Source organism: Bos taurus, chromosome 10 (genome assembly GCF_002263795.3).
Source record: "Bos taurus isolate L1 Dominette 01449 registration number 42190680 breed Hereford chromosome 10, ARS-UCD2.0, whole genome shotgun sequence".
Classification (NCBI taxonomy): Eukaryota; Metazoa; Chordata; class Mammalia; order Artiodactyla; family Bovidae; genus Bos; species Bos taurus.
Window position 1 is genome coordinate 4703096 of NC_037337.1, and position 20940 is coordinate 4724035.

Sequence of the window (20940 nt, forward strand, 5' to 3'; positions counted from 1 at the left end):
TCGTTGGCGGCCGGCAGCGCCCTCCGGGCGACCCCCTCAGGCGCGTCGCGGCCCTTCTGGCGCCCCGGCCGCCGCGCGCTCCTGGCTGTCAGCCTCCGGGTGGGTGTGCCGGGTGCCCACCTCCCGCCGCGCTCCCTTCCTCCGACGTGGCTTTTCTCAGGCGGCTCCTCCGCTTGTCTGTGGGCTGGGTGGCTTCCCGGCTGTGCGGGCGAGGCCCTGGAGACTTCCCGGTGCGGGGCCGAAGCGGGTCCGGCGGCTGCAGCCCACCTGAGCGCGCGGGGTTTGCAGCCCACCCGGGTTTGCAGCCCGCTCCTGTTAGCAGCCGAGGGAGACTGTTAGAGCCGGTTGGTCTGGCAGCCCCACCTCCCCGACTCCCAGCCTTTCCTGCCTGACTTCTTTCTCTTCTCCTGTGTGGACAGATGGGCTAGTGTTTTGTTTTTTTTTTTTTCCGCTGTAATCCTCTTGTCGCGCAGGAACTTTGGCTTCCTGCGTTTGGAGAGACCTGCACGCTCTGTAGTCTCTCCCGTAGGCTGCCATACGTGATCGAGTGCTCAGTGTGACTTTCCGGTGTCTCCTTTTTAACGACAAAGATAAGTGAGGACCTAACGTTTCTCTGTGGCTTTTCCCCTAGCGGCTGTATTTTATTTACTCCTGCATTAACTGGCGAGGATTGTTTGATCAAGTAGAACGGCGATGCTATACCTGAAAGTGACCATTTCAGCGACTGGTTTGTCATTTTTCTACGTAAGGGAGTTTGCCCTAATTTATAGTTTTTCTTCTGCTTGCAGAGAATAGTAATATTTGTTCAACTCTTTCAGAAGTGTAAATATTGTGGGAAAACGCAGGTTTTACGGTAATAATTTACAAGTAATTTATCACTGTTTGATGGAGGGTTACAGACCAGTGTGCCTATCTGAGGGCAAAATTTACCACTGTGGAAACACAAAATTAGGCTCTCAGTGATAGGATTAATGTGGACATATGACTCTTGTTTATTGTTGCATTATTTATTGTTGTATATAAGTTTGTATTGGACATTTTGCTTAGAGCCAGAAAATGAACTTTCAATTAAATATTGAAACTGTGCCACGGCTAACACTTTTATGCAGATAAATCCCAGATGGAAGTCATTCCTGCCTTTAAAAATTAAATGTGACAGTTTCACTTTGCCTGAAATGATAATGCAGTCTGTGTGGAGGTGTTAGTTGAAGTGAGAAATCTTGAGCTCATTTCTCATATCCGTAAGTAATTTTGCTTTTGCTGGCGATAAGTAGAAAAGAATATTTTCTACTACTCCTGTTTCATTTTAGTGTAGTATAATTTCCATCCTAATACGTTTAAGAATTCTACATCATTCTTTAATCCAGGATAAAATTCTAGTTGATTTTTCTGAATGGAAAAAAATCCCCTTGATTTTACATTGTTACCCATTTGCCTTAAATACATTGTTGTGCTAGCCTTTCCTGAAGGTATCTTTCTTTGAGCCATTTTGTCCTGCCATCCATTTGCAGTGTAGAAACAGTATGTTCCAGTTGTGAAACAGAATTTTAACATGTGTTTCTCCATATCTCCACTTAATAATTAAGCGCTATTCAAAGTAGAAGGTTTTGTGGCTAATCCATAATATCAGTGTAACTACTCCTGTAGTGTAGACTTTAACTATGTGCAGAAAAATGTGTCGAATTTGAAATGCAGAAATACCTCTTTTCTCTTGTCCATTGCTGGCAACAGAAATATCTTTAACCTTTACTCAGGAGGTAGCAGTAAGGTTAATGTGGAACAGTGGCAGCTCTGGTGTCATTTTGTTGTTCAGTCGTGAAGAAATGTCTGACTCTTTGCGACCCTGTGAACTGCAGCACTCCAGGTTTTCCTGTCCTTTACTATCTCGCGGAATTTGCTCAAACTCATGTCCATTGCTAAATGACTGGTGTGGCTGGGAGTAGGTTGCTAAGAGATGTAAAAGAAGAATCTAGTGGTCACTGAACATGAGGAAGTGGGGGATGCCAGGAAATGTTATTACTCTTTCATAACTCGAGTTTTGCCAGCTTTTTATTTATTTTTGTCATTCAGGAATAATTTGAGATTATTTGTATATTTGCTTGCCATTTGATGGCAGAAATCCTTTTCATTCAATCAGTTCATTTATTCAGTTTTTATTCCATCAGTCAGTTTGTCAACAAATACTGATTTCATGCCTACCGTGTGCAGGCAGTGTTTTAAAATTTGGAGGTGAACAAACAGATAACTTATGCTTTTTCAGCTGGGACATAGACAAAGCTAATAAGTAGAATATATACCATGCCAGATAGTAATAGGTGCTGTGGGAAAAATAAAGCAGGGAAGGGTGATAGGGAATGCAAAGGTGGCACTTTAAAATAGAATAGTCAGATAAGTTTCTGCTGAGATGGTGATACTTGAGCAAAGACTTGGAAGAGGTGAGAAAGGCAGCGTTGCAATTATCTGGGGGAAATTCTTTCCAGGCAAAGGGAGAAGTAGGTGCAAAAGTCCTAAGGAGGGAATGGAAGAACGTGTCCTGTTGGAAGAACACCAGGACTAGCATGGCAAGAACAGACTGTCTGCAGAAGGAGGAAGCAAGGCCTGTGTGTATGGGGCAACAGAGTTTATTCTATTCTCACTGCCTGCGGTGTCCTTCCCTACCATTGCCAGATGCCCAGGTTCCAGGTGTACCTCATCACTTAAGCATCCGTTGAAGCCTTTTTGTCTTGCTTAAAGATTCCTCTTGGTTCTTAGGATTTTGTTTTTATTTTATGATGGTATACTATTCTGTTTCAGATTGCATAATTCCTTGGTGCATCCTATACATTCCTTAATGGAAGGTATCAGGTTTTAAACAGATTTGGCAACCCACTCCAGTGTTCTTGCCTGGAGAATCCCAAGGACGGGGGAGCCTGGTAGACTGACGTCTATGCGGTCGCACAGAGTCGGACACGACTGAAGTGACTTAGCCGCAGTAGCAGTGTTACCCTCTGCAATCAACATTAAGCCTTAAATATAAAGAACTCTGTATTTCTTATTCCTTCCAACTCTAAAATTTAGTCTTTTTATTAACTGAAAGTTTTAAGAATCCATGTCTTTAGGACGGAAGTAATGAGGAAACAGCTGTTGCTGCAGCTGTTTTGGTTTTTAGTTGAAAGAGGCTTTAAGAAGTACATATCCAATAACATTGAGAGTTTTGAGCTTAATTTATTGAGGGATATCTAGGGATGTGGTTTGGGTATCATTCCTGTACTCTGATAGGATGCTGAGCTTTGAGTCCAGCAATAATGATTTGACACCGAAGAGTTTGAAAACTGTTTAACCATGCCAACCAGTTTCCCTTACTGCATTGAATTTCTATTTCTCATTTATTCTCCCTTATGATACAACAGTTTGTATTTACCCTTTAATAATACAGATTTCCAGTTCTTGCTGTAATAAATATTTAGATTTGATGGTGCCTCCAACCTGCTGTTCAATGTATGGGACATATAAAGTCACCCTCGGTTTTCTAAACTGATGTTTTTGGTTCATTCTGCTAGAATCAGACATGTAAGATTTAAAAAGTGGACTCAGAATTCATTCACTTTTGTTTTTCCCTCCTGTATTCTTGAACTGGGCTTCCCAGATGTCGCTAGTGATAAAAGAACCTACCTGCCAATGAAAGAGACGTAAGAGATGCGGCTTCTCTCCCTGGGTCGGGAACATCCCCTGGAGGAGGGCATGGCAACCCACTCCAGTATTTTTGCCTAGAGAATTCCATGGACAGAGGAACCTGGCAGGCTACAGTCCATAGGGTTGCAAAGAGTCAGACACGACTGAAGCAACTTAGCACGCAAGCACATCCTTGAAGTTGACTGCAGAAATTCAAATGTTTTTCTTGCTTTACTTCTTTAATTGACATTTAGCCACAGCGACTTGGCAACAGTAAACTTTAGTGTTTTAATATTTGCCTGGCAATATTTGTATATTACTATAAATCACTAAAGAGATTTATATTTCATAAGCCATATATATATTTTATATAGCCATCAAGCAAGGAAAAAAACCCTTGGGTTATGATTCTCATGTTATTAATGCACCATGGCATATCCTTTGGTGAATATCTGTAATAAAATAAAAGTGTTTTCCTTTTATATGAATTATTGTAATGGTGTCTACAGATTTAAGCAATTGTGTATTTATAAGGGTATACACAAAGTACAAAGAGGAAAGTTTTCAAACTATTACATACATGAGTTGTCTCAACATTCTTATAAACTATATCTGATTATTAAGTTGTTTTTCAACTAAATGAAAGCCCTAGATAGAATGCTTATATTGTTCTTTCCTTTTTTTGAATTTGTTTACATAAAAAATATAAAGTATAAGTATATATAACTATTTTTCTTTCAAAAAGTTCTTTGAGAAAGATGCATTGGTGTTGACTGATGTCTTTTTTTGCAGCTATTAAGACATTGTGGCAAGTGGGATAGTTAAACTTATTTTTATGATTGTATGTCAACAATTCTAAGTTTAAATTTAGGTATTATCACATATTAACACATAGTATTTGACTGGTTTGTTAACAAGATAATTCAAAATTATTTTATTTCCTTCCACATGAGTTAGGACACTTTTGGCTATACAAATTGAGTTTTATGTAACCTGACTCCAATTTGCTTTAAAAGGAACTTTGTTAGGATACAGAATAGGAAATGCAGACTAATAGACAAACTCCAAAATTATTTGATTCAGCAAATCAATGACTTCACTATAAATCCAGTTTCTTTCTCTTTCTCTGCCCTGCACTTTACAAAGTTGATATCCAAAGGTTGATTTCCTCCTTGAAATCAGTTATAATTAATAAAATCAACAAGGAGAGAGAGATCTGTTCCTATAATCCTAGACTATATCTTTCCCTTCAGTCTGGGTGGTTCTACCCAGTCTGGTTAGAGTAACTGGGATCCACCCTTACAGCTCAGGCTTCCCTTGTGGTTCAGCTGGTAAAGAAGCCACCTGCAATGCAGGAGACCTGGGTTCAATCCCTGGGTTGGGAAGATCCCCTGGAGAAGAGAAAGACTACCCACTCCAGTATTCTGGCCTGTAGAATTCTATGAAGTGTATAGTCCATGTGGTCACAAAGAGTCAGACACGACTGAGCGACTTTCACACTTTCACTTACAGCTGAGGATGAGGGTGGAAATATGAAGAAAATTGGTATTCTGTTGGAAAAATGGAAGAGAGGAATGGATGTGGGTAGGCAAAAAAGTATCCACTATTCCCTCTTCATTAGTTCGGTTCAGTTCAGTTCAGTCGCTCAGTCGTGTCCGACTCTTTGCAACTCCATGAATCGCAGCATGCCAGGCCTCCCTGTCCATCACCAGCTCCCGGAGTTCACCCAGACTCACGTCCATCGAGTCAGTGATGCCATCCAGCCATCTCATCCTCTGTCATCCCCTTCTCCTCCTGCTCCCAATCCCTCCCAGCATCAGAGTCTTTTCCAATGAGTCAACTCTTCGCATGAGGTGGCCAAAGTGCTGGAGTTTCAGCTTTAGCATCATTCCTTCCAAAGAAATCCCAGGGCTGATCTCCTTTAGAATGGACTGGTTGGATCTCCTTGCAGTCCAAGGGACTCTTCAAGAGTCTTCTCCAACACCACAGTTCAAAGGCATCAATTCTTCAGCGCTCAGCCTTCTTCACAGTCCAACTCTCACATCCATACATGACCACTGGAAAAACCATAGCCTTGACTAGACGGACCTTTGTTTCCCCATCTACTTCCCATGAAGTGATGGGACCAGATGCCATGATCTTCATTTTCTGAATGTTGAGCTTTAAGCCAACTTTTTCACTGTCCACTTTCACTTTCATCAAGAGGTTTTTTAGTTCCTCTTCACTTTTCTGCCATAAGGGTGGTGTCATCTGTATCTCTGAGGTTATTGATACTTCTCCCAGCTATCTTGATTCCAGCCTGTGCTTCTTCCAGCCCAGTGTTTCTCATGATGTACTCTGCATATAAGTTAAATAAGCAGGGTGACAATATACAGCCTTGACGTACTCCTTTTCCTTTTTGGAACCAGTCTGTTGTTCCATGTCCAGTTCTAACTGTTGCTTCCTGACCTGCATACAGATTTCTCTAAAGGCAGGTCAGGTGGTCTGGTATTCCCATCTCTTTCAGAATTTTCCACAGTTTATTGTGATCCACACAGTCAAAGGCTTTGGCATAGTCAATAAAGCAGAAATAGGTGTTTTTCTGGAACTCTCTTGCTTTTTCCATGATCCAGCAGATGTTGGAAATTTGATCTCTGGTTCCTCTGCCTTTTCTAAAAGTAGCTTGAACATCAGGAAGTTCACGGTTCACATATTGCTGAAGCCTGGCTGGGAGAATTTTGAGCATTACTTTACTAGTGTGAGATGAGTGCAATTGTGCGGTAGTTTGAGCATTCTTTGGCATTGCCTTTCTTTGGGGTTGGAATGAAAACTGACCTTTTCCAGTCCTGTGGCCACTGCTGAGTTTTCCAGATTTGCTGGCATATTGAGTGCAGCACTTTCACAGCATCATCTTTCAGGATTTGAAAGAGCTCAACTGGAATTCCATCACCTCCACTAGCTTTGTTCGTAGTGATACTTTCTAAGGCCCACTTGACTTCACATTCCAGGATGTCTGGCTCTAGGTCAGTGATCACACCATCGTGATTATCTGGGTCAGGAAGATCTTTTTTGTACAGTTCTTCTGTGTATTCTTGCCATCTCTTCTTAATATCTTCTGCTTCTGTTAGGTCCATACCACTTCTGTTCTTTATCGAGCCCATCTTTGCATGAAATGTTCCCTTGGTATCTCTAATTTTCTTGAAGAGATCTCTAGTCTTTCCCATTCTGTTGTTTTCCTCTATTTCTTTGCATTGATCGCTGAGGAAGGCTTTCTTATCTATTCTTGCTATTCTTTGGAACTCTGCATTCAAACGCTTATATCTTTCCTTTTCTCCTTTGCTTTTCGCTTCTTTTTACAGCTATTTGTAAGGCCTCCCCAGACAGCCATTTTGCTTTTTTGCATTTCTTTTCCATGGGGATGGTCTTGATCCCTGTCTCCCGTACAATGTCACGAACCTCATTCCATAGTTCATCAGGCACTGTATCTATCAGATCTAGGCCCTTAAATCTATTTCTCACTTCCACTGTATAATCATAAGGGCTCATGTTATTTCTTTTGAATAGATATTTTCTTCTTCTCTGTAATTTTATTTTATTTTTTTTTAAAGATTTATTTTATTTTCTGGTTGGAGGGTCTTCATTGCCAAAGACAGGCTTTCCCTAGTTGTGGCAAGCGGAGCTTCCCTTTGCTGTGGTGTGCTGGCTTCTCGTTGCATGGCGTCTTCTGTTGAGGAGCACAGACTCGAGGCACAGGGGCTTCAGTAGCTGCAGGAGTGGGCTCAGCAGTTGCGGCTCCCGGGCTCTAGAGCCCTGGCCCAGTCATTGTGGCACGTGGGCTTAGTTGCTGTGCAGCATGTGGGAGCTCCTGGACTAGGGGTCAAACCCGTGTCCCTTGCATTGCAAAGCAGATTCGTAACCACTGGACCTCCAGGGAAGCCCCCTTCTCAGTAATTTTAGATTGTTTCTGAGGATGTTACTGTCAAGACTAGTTCTTGGTACTATGTGGTTCTGAACACGTGACACAAAAAATCATACTTAGTACTTAGTTCAAGGTATTCCTTATACCAGTGGAATATTGAAAAATTCAAATCCTAATATAATCACAATTTTCGTAGGTAGTATGCTTAAAGACTTGCTTTTTAAAAAATTAAGATTAATAAACCTGTTGCCAATTGTGTTGAAAGGAAGAAATAAAATGTTCACCATCACAGTGATTTTTGGTTTGGGGGAAAAATTATAGTCCACTCCTCTGCCTTTCAGAACAGAAAAAGGCCTTGTATCAGGTGGCAGTATTATATTTCTTTGGTTAAGCTGATTGCTAAATTATTTATTGTTTTAATTTTTAAGTAAATTTATTGTGATTACATGAAAAATATGTAAGTATTAAGATCACTAAGGTCATCCTTGATTTCACCACCCATAGATAACTGTTGCTATTTAATGTACTTCTTCTCTATGTCTTCTTAAATTTTTTCTCTAGAGTATCCCAATGAAGAGTATATCCCTTTTAGACACTAATAACACAAAGAATGCGTTGAAGCTGTCATTGGATTTATAGAACACTTGTGGCTTTAAGATAACCAAATATTTTAATGTCTTGCTGTTAATGTCGTGTCACTAAGTCATGTCCACCTCTTTGCAATCCCATGGACTGCAGCATACCAGGCTTCCTTGTCCTTCGCTATCTCCCAGTGTTTGGTCAGATTCATGTTCATTGAGTTGGTGATCCTATCCAACCATCTCATGTCTAGCTGTTTGATTATTAAATATTTAAAAATGCATAATGTATGTTAATTGTATTTTAATAACTTGCATGTATTTTTTCCTCCATATATATCTTCCTCCCTCCCCCCATAGAATTGAACTTACGTAAGTAACCTGAGTGTATCAGGGCCCTTCCCTTTTTTTGATTCTGAAAGGAAATCTTTGCTAATTTTTGTGATAAAGTCAAGGGATTCCTTCTTTAGCACTTGAAATTGTCTTTGTACTTTTGGGTTACTGATTTTTTCACTGCTGCTGCTAAGCCAAGGCAATTCTGGCCCTGTCAGCCTTCCTCTCACCAACTCATCTGAACTGCAATACAGATTTTCAGCTTTCTTTGCTAAAGGGTCAGGAAACTCTCAAGCTGTGTAAGAGGAGTAAAGGCCAACATTCTCGCTATCAGGTGTTAAATTCTTAAGACTCCAAGGGGAGACACTTCCAGGCTTAGTCCTTTGAAAGTAAGAGTGTCCTTTTGGGATACTATCTGACCTGCCCATTGCACTCTCCTTTCTCTTCTCCCCTGCCCATATTCCTTCAACACATGTTTATATGTTGTTTTGTATGCCCCTGTTCTAAGCTCTGGTAATATTGTAATGCGTAAGACTGACAGCCTCCCTGCCCTATGGGTTTATTAATACTTTCCAGTGACGACAAATAAACAATAAATGAATTATGTCAAACTGTGTGATTAGTCTGTGAAAAAAAAAATGAAGCCATGTAGGGGGATAAAGAATGATGGGGACAAGCTATCTTAAATAAAATCATCAAGGAAAGACTCCTTACAAACCTGATGTTGGAGAAGATGAACTGTATGAGATGAGGGAGTGTTTGAGAAAAACTCAGGAAAGAACGTTTCAGGCAGAAAGAGGTGTAGGATCCCTCAGACGGGTCCACAGTTGGTGTGGAGGAATAGCGAGAAGGCAAGCGGAGTGATCGCAGGGAAGAGTGACCGGAGATGAACTGAGAGAGAGAGAGAGAGAGAGAGAGAGAGAGAGAGAGAGACTGACTCATGCCTGTGTCAAACCGCGCCTTCTCTTCTTCGAGTCTTTCAGTCAGATGACATCATCCCTGTCGTGCTCTCCACAGGAAGAGGCGTTTCTCCTTGAATCCCACTTGTATTTTGCATGGTTGAACACTGCCTCTCGCCTATGCAGGAGAGGTAGTGATGCTCCCCTCTGCTCAATTATTTTCTTCTCTACCTGGTTTGGAGAGGCAGGAGAGCTCGCCCAGCAAATGAAGGTAAAAGTGAGCACTCAATTCTGTGCAGCCTCTATATTAATGAGACCAGTGATCAAGCTGGTTTCGTTTCCTAAGTAACCTGTGAAGTAACACAGCTCAAGAAGAAAAGTATTTATCTTTCTCAGACATCTCACAGCCTTAATTATAGATGAGCAAAATCTCTGTGATGCCTACTAGACCAGCTCTGTTATTGTGCCAGGAAGCATTTCCATCTTTTCTGCTTTGCTTGGAGCCTCCCAATGCAGGAATCCATGGCTGTCAGTCGCTGTTCTCTTTGTTAGCCAGGAGCAAAGGGCTCTTGATTGGTGTCAGACCCACTGTTTTGTTTTGATGACTGTGTGCTCGCCAGTTAAGTGGGAAAGACTTTGAGTTCATCCCACCGCACATGTATTCTGCCATTACCTGTCACTGGTAATTCTTAGTGTGATTGTTCTAAAATGATTTTTATGGTGATAAAACATTTGTAACAGATTTACCATTTTAAGTATATAGCTCTGTGGCATTAAGTGTTGTGTAACCATCACTACCATCCCTCTGCAGAACTTCTTCATCTTCCCCACTTGAAACTTTGTACACTGTTAAACACTTAACCCCCCGTTGTCCCCTTCCCCCTGGAAAGCCACTGGCGACCACCATTCTACTTTCTGTCTCAATGAATTTGGTTAAGAATCTCATGAAAGAGAAATCTCGCAATGTTTGTCCTTTCATGACTGGCCTCTTTCACTTGGCAGGCACGTGGTATGCATGCGTGCTAGGTTGCTTCAGTCGTGTCTGACTCTTTGCAACCCCATGGACTGTAGCCTGCCAGGCTCCTTTGTCCATGGGATTCTCCAGGCAAGAATACTGGAGTTGGTTGCCATGACCTCCTCCATGGGATCTTCCTGACCCAGGGATTGAACCTGTGTCTCTTATTTTTCCTGCATTGGTAGATGGGCTCTTTACCACTAGTGCCACCTGGGAAGCCCTTCACTTGGCATGGTGTCTTCAAAGATTTAACAGTGTTATTGCATGTGTCAACTTTTCCTTCTTTTTCAAGGCTGAATAATATGTATATATGCACGTGCCATGCATTATTTGTCCATTTGTCTATTAATGGATGCTTGGGTTCCACTTTTTGACTGTTGTGAATAACGCTGCTGTGAACCTGGGTGTTAGGTTACACTTCCCTGTTAACTAGTGATGTTGAGCGTCGTTTAGTGTGTTTACTGATCGTTTGTATATCTTCTTTGGAGAAATATCTAAGAACTTTGCCCATTTTATAATCAGGCTATTTGGTTTCTTTGTTGTTGAGTTGCTTCTTATCAGATACATGATTTGCAGATATTTTCTCCCAATCAGTGAGTTGCTTATTCACCCAAGGAGTGGTATCCCTTTTCAAAGGATAGTGTCTTTTGATGCACAAAATTTTTGCTTTTGGTGAGGTCCATCTTTTTTTTTTCTCCTGTGCTTTTGGTATCATATCCAGAAAATGATTTTTTAATGACTATATAATAGTTTATTGAATCATATATCATAATTTATTTAACCAGTCTTCTGCTGTGGACTTTTATTTTGAAAAAGGTTTTTTAAAGTGAATATTGGGTAAGAAAATACTTTCAAAACCTGATGCATAATAAAAACTCAGTACTTGTTACCTAAATTAATAATAACTTTCGTTGCTACTTTTATTATTACTACTTCTTGTTACTTCCTATCCTTGGTTGGAAAGTTATATAGCTAAGGGACTATAGAACAGTCCAGAGATTGTTCCTGGATGTTCTTTCTATTTCCTCAAAATGAATCGTCTCTTTGTAGACCTTGTTTTGGAGTGAACTTCCTTCTAATTACAAAATGCAAAGTTCTACAAGATTCTTCCAGAGAAGAGAGTTTCATTGGGAGGTGTTTTAAACAGAAAGCTAAAAAACTTGCCCTAGCTTTTTTTTTTTTTTTTTTAATTTTAAAGAATTACCTAACCTTTAAAAAAATCTTTAAGGTATAATTTATAATTCACATACTATAAAATTTACTCATTTAAAGTGTATATATAATTCAGTGATTAAAAAAAATTTTTTTATTCATGGCTGTATTATGCAACTATCAGCATAATATATATTTAGAACATTTTTATCAAACCAAAGGAAACCTCATACCCATTAACAGTCAATCCCTAATCTCTACTCCCCCCAGCCTTTGGGCAACTATTAATCTATTTTCTGTGTATTTAGATTGGCCTATTCTAGACATCTCATATAAATGAAATCATGAAATATGTAGTCTTTTGTGGCTGACGTCTTTTCACTTAGCATATTTTCAGGATTCACCCATATTGTAGCACGTATCAGTACTGCATTTTTATGGCCAAATAATATTCCATTGTATAGACATACCACATGTGTTTGTCCCTTTATCAGTTGATGGATGATGTTTGAACTGTTTCAACTTTTTGACTACTGTGAATAGTGTTGCTATGAACATTCATGTACAAATTTTTTCTGTGGACATGTATTTTCATATCTTTTGGTTATGTATCTAGGAGTGGAATGACTAGGTCATATGGTAACAATGTTTATTAATTGTTTAAAGAACTGCCAGATTGTTCTCCAGATTGTCTATTCCGATTTAAATACCCATCAGCAATGTATGAAGGTTCCAATTTCTCCATATCTTCATTAATTCTTATTTTATTACATGTCTTTTTGATTCTAGTTAATGTGGTAGATGTCAGATGGTGTCTCATGATTTTCGTTTATATTTTCCTAATGACAGTGACAGTGAGCATCTTTTCATGTGCTTATTGGCTATTTGTATATCTTTGGGGAAAAGTCTATTCAAATCCTTAATCCCTTTTTAAGTTGGGTTATGTGTCTTTTGGTTATTGAGTTTGTAAGAGTTCTTGATTTACTCTGGACGCAGACACCTTGCAGATACATGAGTTGTGCATCTTTGTTGTTGCTTCTGCTTTCCTGACAGTGTCATTTGCGGCACAGAGGTTTGTGATTTTTAAAGTCTGTGTTTATTTGGCCACATCACCTCTTTGTTGCAGTACCCAGCCTTTGTTACCCTGTGACATGTGGGAACTTAGTTCCCTGACCAGGGTTCAAACCCACATTCCCTGCCCTGGAAGGCGGATTCTTAACCAGTGGACCACAAGGGAAGTCCCTGCTGCTTCTGCTGCTAAGTCGCTTCAGTCGTGTCCGACTCTGTGCGGCCCCATAGATGGCAGCCCACTTGGCTCCTCTGTCCCTGGGATTCTCCAGGCAAGAATACTGGAGTGGGTTGCCATTTCCTTCTCCAATGCATGAAAGTGAAAAGTGAAAGTGAAGTCGCTCAGTCGTGCCCGACTCTTAGCGACCCCGTGGACTGCAGCCTACCAGGCTCCTCTGACCATGGGATTTTTCCAGGCAAGAGTACTGGAGTGAGGTGCCATTGTCTTCTCTGAGGGAAGTCCCTAAAGGTTTCTTATTTTGATTTTGTCCAATTTATCCTCCCTTCCCCCCTCCTTTTGCCTGTGTTATTTTGGCATATCTAAGAAAACTTTGTGTAATCCAAGATCATATAGGTTATATTTCCTTTCAGGAGTTTTGTAGTTTTCTTACATTTAGGTCTGTGATCTTTTTTTGAGTTAGCTCTGTGTATGGTGTGGGGTAAGAGGTTAATGTCATTTTTTGCAGGTAGCTATCCAGTTTTCCTCTCACCATTTATGGACAAGACTATTCTTTTCCCATTGAATTGTCTAGGTACCTTACTCCAACTTTCCTCCCCCAATTTTACTTTGATTTTTAGTTCTCAGACCTTTCAGCTTCCACCACAGTTCAGGCTCTCTCTTTAAATATTTCAGACTCAGTCTATCACCTTCTCAGCTGTTTTTTACTTAAATTAAATAATAGGGTTTTTGCCACTGAAAGTGGCAAACTTCTTAGTATGATAGATGTTAATTTTAGAGTGTTGATAATAGTTTTCACATATTGAGTGCTTTCTTGTGCTAAGCATTATTAGTACATTTTTATATGTTGTAGGGGGAAACACCATTGAGTTCAAAGAAATTTAATAAACTGTCTGGGCAAGCGCTAGTATAATTTCTGTTGCAGGTGCTGTCTTCTCTCCTTGTTGGTTGGGATTTAGGGGTATGATGACTGCTTGTTCTTTATACACTCAGGCTAAAAGTGAAGCCTACTCACATATACCAAGTTTCCAGGCAGACTTCCAACTTGGGCGAGATCTGGCAAAAAAAAAAAACCCACGTAACTGAATTTTTTTTGTTGAGGGCTTCTCTTTTTCATGTTTTCTAAATGTTGGAGTGCTCTGTGGCTTAGTTTGCAAATTTCTTTTCCCGTTAGGAAAAAGACAGTCTTTCTCTCCCTTCTGCATTTTAATGCAAAGTAAACTAATTATTATTCCTCATATATGCTGCTCACTTGGGTCATGCTCTGGTCCTTGCTTTGGCCCAGACTTTTCCTTCTGCCTCCAATATCAAGTAGCATCACATTCCTCCTTCTCTGCATTCCTGAATTCTGTCTGTTCTGTAAGTCCATCCCTAGATATATGTCACTTTTCTTTGAAAATAATCTTGCTGCTGAAAATCATGTGTTCCCCTTGGCTTCTTACAGTATTGAATATAATTTTTGTGCTGTTCTTATGTCAGAGGTTATCCCCTTTTATCATAAAGATGTCTATTTCTTTTTTGAACAATAAAAAAGGCAAAATATAGCATATGAAATAAATATGCTAAGTAGATATATTCATTTTATTTCTTGTTTTAAGCTCTTTTGGAAAAGAAACTTTCTTTTTGTGTTGGTAATTGTTGATATTCTGACATTCAGTGGAGTAAATGAATGCACTTTAAGAAAAAAATTATTTGTGGGAGGCAGGGAAGTGGATAATGATACATTTACTGTCTGATTAGGGAAAAGTTTGGGTTTTAAAGTCGCCTTTTGTTTGGGATATATGTTTAGAATCAAGGAAGGAACATAGAAAAAGGTAAGGTTTTATTAGTGGGCTACTGGATTTTTAAAATTTAATTTTCAATGTGGATTAAGAAGTATTAAAAATAATAAGCATTGTTTTCTTTATGTAATTCTAGTTGTCTTTAGACCGATGTAATCTAGGAGATGTGACTGACTGAAATGTATGTGTATCTTTTGACTTCTGTTATGAAACTGTAGCATTAGGAAATCTGATCAGCCTGAAGCAAGCTCCAGGCTTCTTTATGAAAGCTGTTAAATTAAGTTGATTTTTAAAGAAAGGGAAATTGTCTTTTGTCTGTAGAGACTTGATTTGTTTAATCTTAACTTAGACTTTGGTTGCTTGAATAAAATTTCAGGGCTTCTTTCTAGTATTGATTTTCTCAGTTGAGTATTGCTTGGTATTTTAAGAAAGATGATTCCAAGTAGCAGTCTTGAAGTTTGTATGAGAAATTCTTTTTACTGTTAAAACAGTGAAACGTAATTAAAGTTTAACATATTTAACCTGTTATTTGTTTATAAACAATAATGTAATGCAAAAAGATAACTTTTCTTAAAACTCCTGTACGACCTTTATACTATCATTAGAATTCTAGAGCTATTTAATGGATGATGACAAGGCCTCTAAATGAATATTCTAGAGTAAGTCAATGTTAATCCATGCTTATTATGTGCCAGCTGTTGTTTTTTAGAGCATTATGTGTATTAATTCAATTCTCACAACAACTCTGTGAGTAAATATTATTATTCTTGCTACCAGAGGAAAACTCAGGCAGGTAAAGCAATTTGCTCAAAGTTACACAGTTAATAAAGACCATATTCAGGAATAAACCCAGGTAGTCTGGTTGCAGAATCCATACTCTCTTCCCTCCCTTTTTTATTTTTAGCTTGCTTATCAAAGTTGTATACATAAGCATAGGTTATAGAATGTAACTGGATTCCCCACTGGCTCAGCAGTAAAGAATCTGCCTGCAGTGCAGGAGATAGGAATATCCTTTGGAGGAGGAAATGGCAACCTATTCCATTATTCTTGCCGGGAAAATCCCATGGAATGAGGACCCTAGCAGGGTCGTAAAGAGTCATAAAGAGTCGGATATGACTAAGCGACTGAACACAAACACACAAAGAGCTATTATATAGTTCTGTAGAATTTATTACGAAAAATAACATGCTCTTATTCCCCCCCTCCTGTAGGTACATACATTTATCTGATAACTCGGTGTTTATTACATGTCTCTAAATAACATGCTTGTTTCGTTGCCTGTAGGCAATGGGCATTTTTCACTTGTAGGCATGATCTGTTGACTTCTGCTATTGAAAATGATTATTTAGCTCTTTTTCGACCTCTCCCTCTCAACATCTGTATCCTTCCAATCCTTTCATAGTTATTTCATAATTTTGGTTAGATCAGTATTTGGTGTTTACATTAGTTTCTTTTGTGAACACCATCCTCATCTGAACCATAAGTCGATTAGTGTTTCCTGACATTCCCTTTTCCTTGAAGATACAGTTGCCTTTTCCTTTGATCTAATCTTTTGTTTGAAAGAAAGTTTACTTACCCCTAATTCATGTCTTTGTCAGTTGTCTCAGTTCTATACATTTTCTCTCAGTTTCTTATTCCTGAAGAAATCTCTCCTGGAGAGATTGATTCAAGATGGCAGAGTAGAAGGACATGCGTTCATCTCTTCGTGTGAGAGACCAGAATCACAACTAGCTGTTGAACAGCTATCCACAGGGGGACTCTGGAACCCACCAAAAAAAAGAAAGGAAATCTCTCCTGAAATCCTTTGGACCTGCTTTATGGCAGTCATGTTAGAATCTTTGTTATTGTAGATATTCATTTTTCCTGTTCCTGTGTTGGATCTCCTCTTGCTTGGTTATTTTGGTTTATTACCTTACCATGGTGGAACATATCTTCCAGTAACTTCTTGAGAAAGAAAGATCATGGGAGATATTAATAAAATTTTTTGAGACTTTGCAAGTCTGAAGAGACTGTAACTTTACATTAACCAGCAATAGATTCCAGCAATAGAATTCTTGCTGGAAATAACCTTTCCTCAGAATTTTGATGGCATTGCTCTATTGCCTTTTAGTTTCCACTATTGTTATCAAAAAGCCTGATGAAATTAAAAGTATCTATTCTTTGTGTATAGACCTCTTTTTACTCTCCAGAAAATACATAGACTCCTGTTTGTCTGCAGTTTCTTAAGTTTCACGGACCCTTGCCATGAATCTGTTTTCATTAGCTGTGCTGGGTTCTTGATGGGCCCTTTAATTCTGGAAATTCTTGTTTTCTGTCCTTGAAAAATTTCTCAGTTCTTTTTTTTGAATCTCTTTTTATTTAGCATTCCTCTAGATTGTTGTTCTACTTCTGTTATTCTTTCTCACCTATTTTTCTGCCCTTTGGTCCGATTTTTTGAATGGTTTTCTCACTTTATTTTCCAGTCTTTCCCCTGATTTTTAAAATTTATCCTCATATTTTTAATTTACATGAACTCTTTCTAAAAAATTTCTGAATGTTATGCTGTTCCTGTTCATAGTTGGATTATTTTTCTTACCTCACTAGTTTTAATGACATATACTTAAATTTTTTCTTCAGTCTACTTGGTTTATTTCCTTTCGGTTGCTTTTCACCCCTAGTTTTGTCCTTAGCTTTTATTTAGAGCTTTCATCGGATGTCCACTGATCTCTGGTCGACTTCTTTGTAAAAGTAGGATACGAAAAGCTAACTGGAGACCCTGACTCCAGGTTGTTGTTGTTCAGTCACTCAGTGTCCGACTCTTTGTGACCCCAGGACTGCAGCACACCACGCTTCCCTGTCCTTCACCATCTCCTGGAGTTTGCTCAAACTCATGTCCATTGAGTCAGTGATGACAGCCAGCCATCTCATCCTCTGTCATCCCCTTCTCCTCCTGCCTTCAGTCTTTCCCAACATCAGGGTCTTTTCCAATGACTTAGCTCTTTGCATCAGGTAGACAAAGTATTGGAGCTTCAGCTTCAGCATCAGTCCTTCCAATGAATATTCAGGATTGATTTCCTTTAAGATTAACTGGTTGGATCTCCTTGCAGTCCAAGGGACTCTCAAGAGTCTTCTCCAACACCATAGTTTGAAGGCATTGGTTCTTTGGCACTGCTTTTTTATTGTTGAGCTCTCACATCCATACATGACTACTGAATCCATAGAGGTTGTCTATATGAGCTTTACTTGAGATGGTCAGGCTAGGCAGTTTCACTAGTGTAACGATAAAACTGCTATAACAGCAATCTCCCCAAGTCTTTATGCCTAATACAATAAAGATTTATTTTTCACTCCCATTAAGTCTAGTATTAGTGTTCCTGATCAGCTAGAACCTTCTTTGTGGGCATTTATTTGTCATTCTTGAAATGGTGTCAAAGGAACTTCTGCATCTAGTTACCATGGAAGATAGTATAGGAATTTTTATAAGTGAGGTTTGGATGGTATATTTTTAAAAATAAAAAAAAAATTTTATTGACATATAGTTGATTTACAGTGTTGTGCCAATTTCTGCTATACAGCAAAGTGACTCAGTAATACACATACATTGTTTTTTAAAAATATCCTTTTCCATTATTGTTTATCACAGGATATTGAGTATAGTTCCCTATGCTATACAGTAGGAGTTTGTTGTTTATCCATCATAACAAACACCCTCTTCCGACAACACAAGAGAAGACTCTACACATGGACATCAGCAGATGGTCAACACCGAAATCAGATTGATTATATTCTTTGCAGCCAAAGATGGAGGAGCTCTATACATTCAACAAAAACAAGACCAGGAGCTGACTGTGGCTCAGATCATGAACTCCTTATTGCCAAATTCAGACTTAAATTGAAGAAAGTAGGGAAAACCACTAGACCATTCAGGTATGACCTAAATCAAATCCCTTATGATTATACAGTGGAAGTGAGAAATAGATTTAAGGCCCTAGATCTGATAGACAGAGTACCTGATGAACTATGGACTGAGGTTTGTGACATTTAACAGGAGACAGGGATCAAGACCATCCCCATGGAAAAGAAATAGAAAAAAGCAAAATGGCTGTCTGGGGAGGCCTTACAAATAGCTGTGAAAAGAAGAGAAGTGAAAAGCAAAGGAGAAAAGGAAAAATATAAGCATCTGAATGCAGAGTTCCAAAGAATAGCAAGAAGAGATAAGAAAGCCTGCCTCAGCAATCAACAACAGAATGGGAAAGACTAGAGATCTCTTCAAGAAAATTAGAGATACCAAGGGAACATTTCATGCAAAGATGGGCTCGATAAAGGACAGAAATGGTATGGACCTAACAGAAGCAGAAGATATTAAGAAGAGATGGCAAGAATACACAGAAGAACTATACAAAAAAGATCTTCACGACCCAGATAATTACTACGGTGTGATCACTGACCTAGAGCCAGACATCCTGGAATGTGAAGTCAAGTGGGCCTTAGAAAGTATCACTACGAACAAAGCTAGTGGAGGTGATGGAATTCCAGTTGAGCTCTTTCAAATCCTGAAAGATGATGCTGTGAAAGTGCTGCACTCAATATGCCAGCAAATCTGGAAAACTCAGCAGTGGCCACAGGACTGGAAAAGGTCAGTTTTCATTCCAATCCCAAAGGCAATGCCAAAGAATGCTCAAACTACCACACAATTGCACTCATCTCACACTAGTAAAGTAATGCTCAAAATTCTCCCAGCCAGGCTTCAGCAATATGGGAACCGTGAACTTCCTGATGTTCAGGCTGCTTTTAGAAAAGGCAGAGGAACCAGAGATCAAATTTCCAACATCTGCTGGATCATGGAAAAAGCAAGAGAGTTCCAGAAAAACATCTATTTCTGCTTTATTGACTATGCCAAAGCCTTTGACTGTGTGGATCACAATAAACTGTGGAAAATTCTGAAAGAGATGGGAATACCAGACCACCTGACCTGCCTCTTGAGAAACCTATATGCGGGTCAGAATGCAACAGTTAGAACTGGACATGGAACTACAGACTGGTTCCAAATAGGAAAAGGAGTACGTCAAGGCTGTATATTGTCACCCTGTTTATTTAACTTATATGCAGAGTACATCATGAGAAACACTGGATTGGAAGAAGCACAAGCTGGAATCAAGATTGCCGGGAGAAATATCAATAACCTCAGATATGCAGATGATACCACCCTTATGGCAGAAAGTGAAGAGGAACTAAAAAGCCTCTTGATGAAAGTGAAAGTGGAGAGTGAAAAAATTGGCTTAAAGCTCAACATTCAGAAAACGAAGATCATGGCATCCAGTCCCATCACTTCATGGGAAATAGATGGGGAAACAGTGGAAACAGTGTCAGACTTTATTTTTTGGGGTTCCAGAATCACTGCAGATGGTGACTGCAGCCATGAAATTAAAAGACACTTACTCTTTGGAAGGAAAGTTATGACCAACCTAGATAGCATATTCAAAAGCAGAGACATTACTTTGCCAACAAAGGTCCATCTAGTCAAGGCTATGGTTTTTCCAGTGGTCATGTATGGATGTGAGAGTTGGACTGTGAAGAAGGCTGAGCACTGAAGAATTGATGCTTTTGAACTGTGGTGTTGGAGAAGACTCTTGAGAGTCCCTTGGACTGCAAGGAGATCCAACCAGTCCATTCTAAAGGAGATCAGTCCTGGGTGTTCATTGGAAGGACTGATGTTGAAGCTGAAACTCCAGTACTTTGGCCACCTCATGCAAAGAGTTGACTCATTGGAAAAGACCCTGATGCTGGGAGGGGTTGGGGGCAGGAGGAGAAGGGGATGACAGAGGATGAGATGGCTGGATGGCATCACCGACTTGATGGACATGAGTTTGAGTGAACTCCGGGAGTTGGTGATGAACAGGGAGGCCTGGCGTGCTGCAATTCATGGGGTCGCAAAGAGTAGGACACGACTGAGCGACTGTACTGAACTGAACCGATGAACATAGGGATGCATGTATCTTTTCAAATTATAGTTTTGTTTGAGTATATACCAGGAGTGGGATTACTGGATCATATGGTAATTCTGTTTTTCGTTTTCTAAGGAACCTCCTGTAAGTTGACTGCACCAACTTACATTCCCACCAACAGTGTAGGAAGATTCCCTTTTCTCCATACCCTCTCCAGCATTTATTATTTGTAGACTTCTTAATGGTAGCCGTTCTCACCAGTGTGAAATGATACCTCTTTGAAGTTTTGATTTGCATTTAAGGAAGACATACATATGGCCAGTATTTTTTTTTTTTTTAACAACTGGCTTACCTGGGAGGAAAGAGCTCTATGTTGTAGTATTTGCTACATGGTATAAGTACTCCGTTATGGTCAGTTTCATGCTCTCAACATGATGTAGTGACATCGTGTGATGGAATGCAG

At 39.5% G+C, this 20940-nt stretch overlaps 1 protein-coding gene across 8 annotated transcripts in view; it reads left to right on the forward strand.

Annotated features, from left to right (window-relative positions):
• Positions 1-20940, forward strand: part of AP3S1 (adaptor related protein complex 3 subunit sigma 1) — a 75754-nt gene that overhangs the window by 239 nt on the left and 54575 nt on the right. Inside the window, exon 1 of one of the 8 annotated variants that reach the window (XM_024997680.1) lies at positions 9610-9630. Within the exon in view, the coding sequence (XP_024853448.1) occupies positions 9625-9630 (6 nt within the window). The 5' untranslated portion in view covers positions 9610-9624. 8 annotated transcript variants of the gene reach the window in all.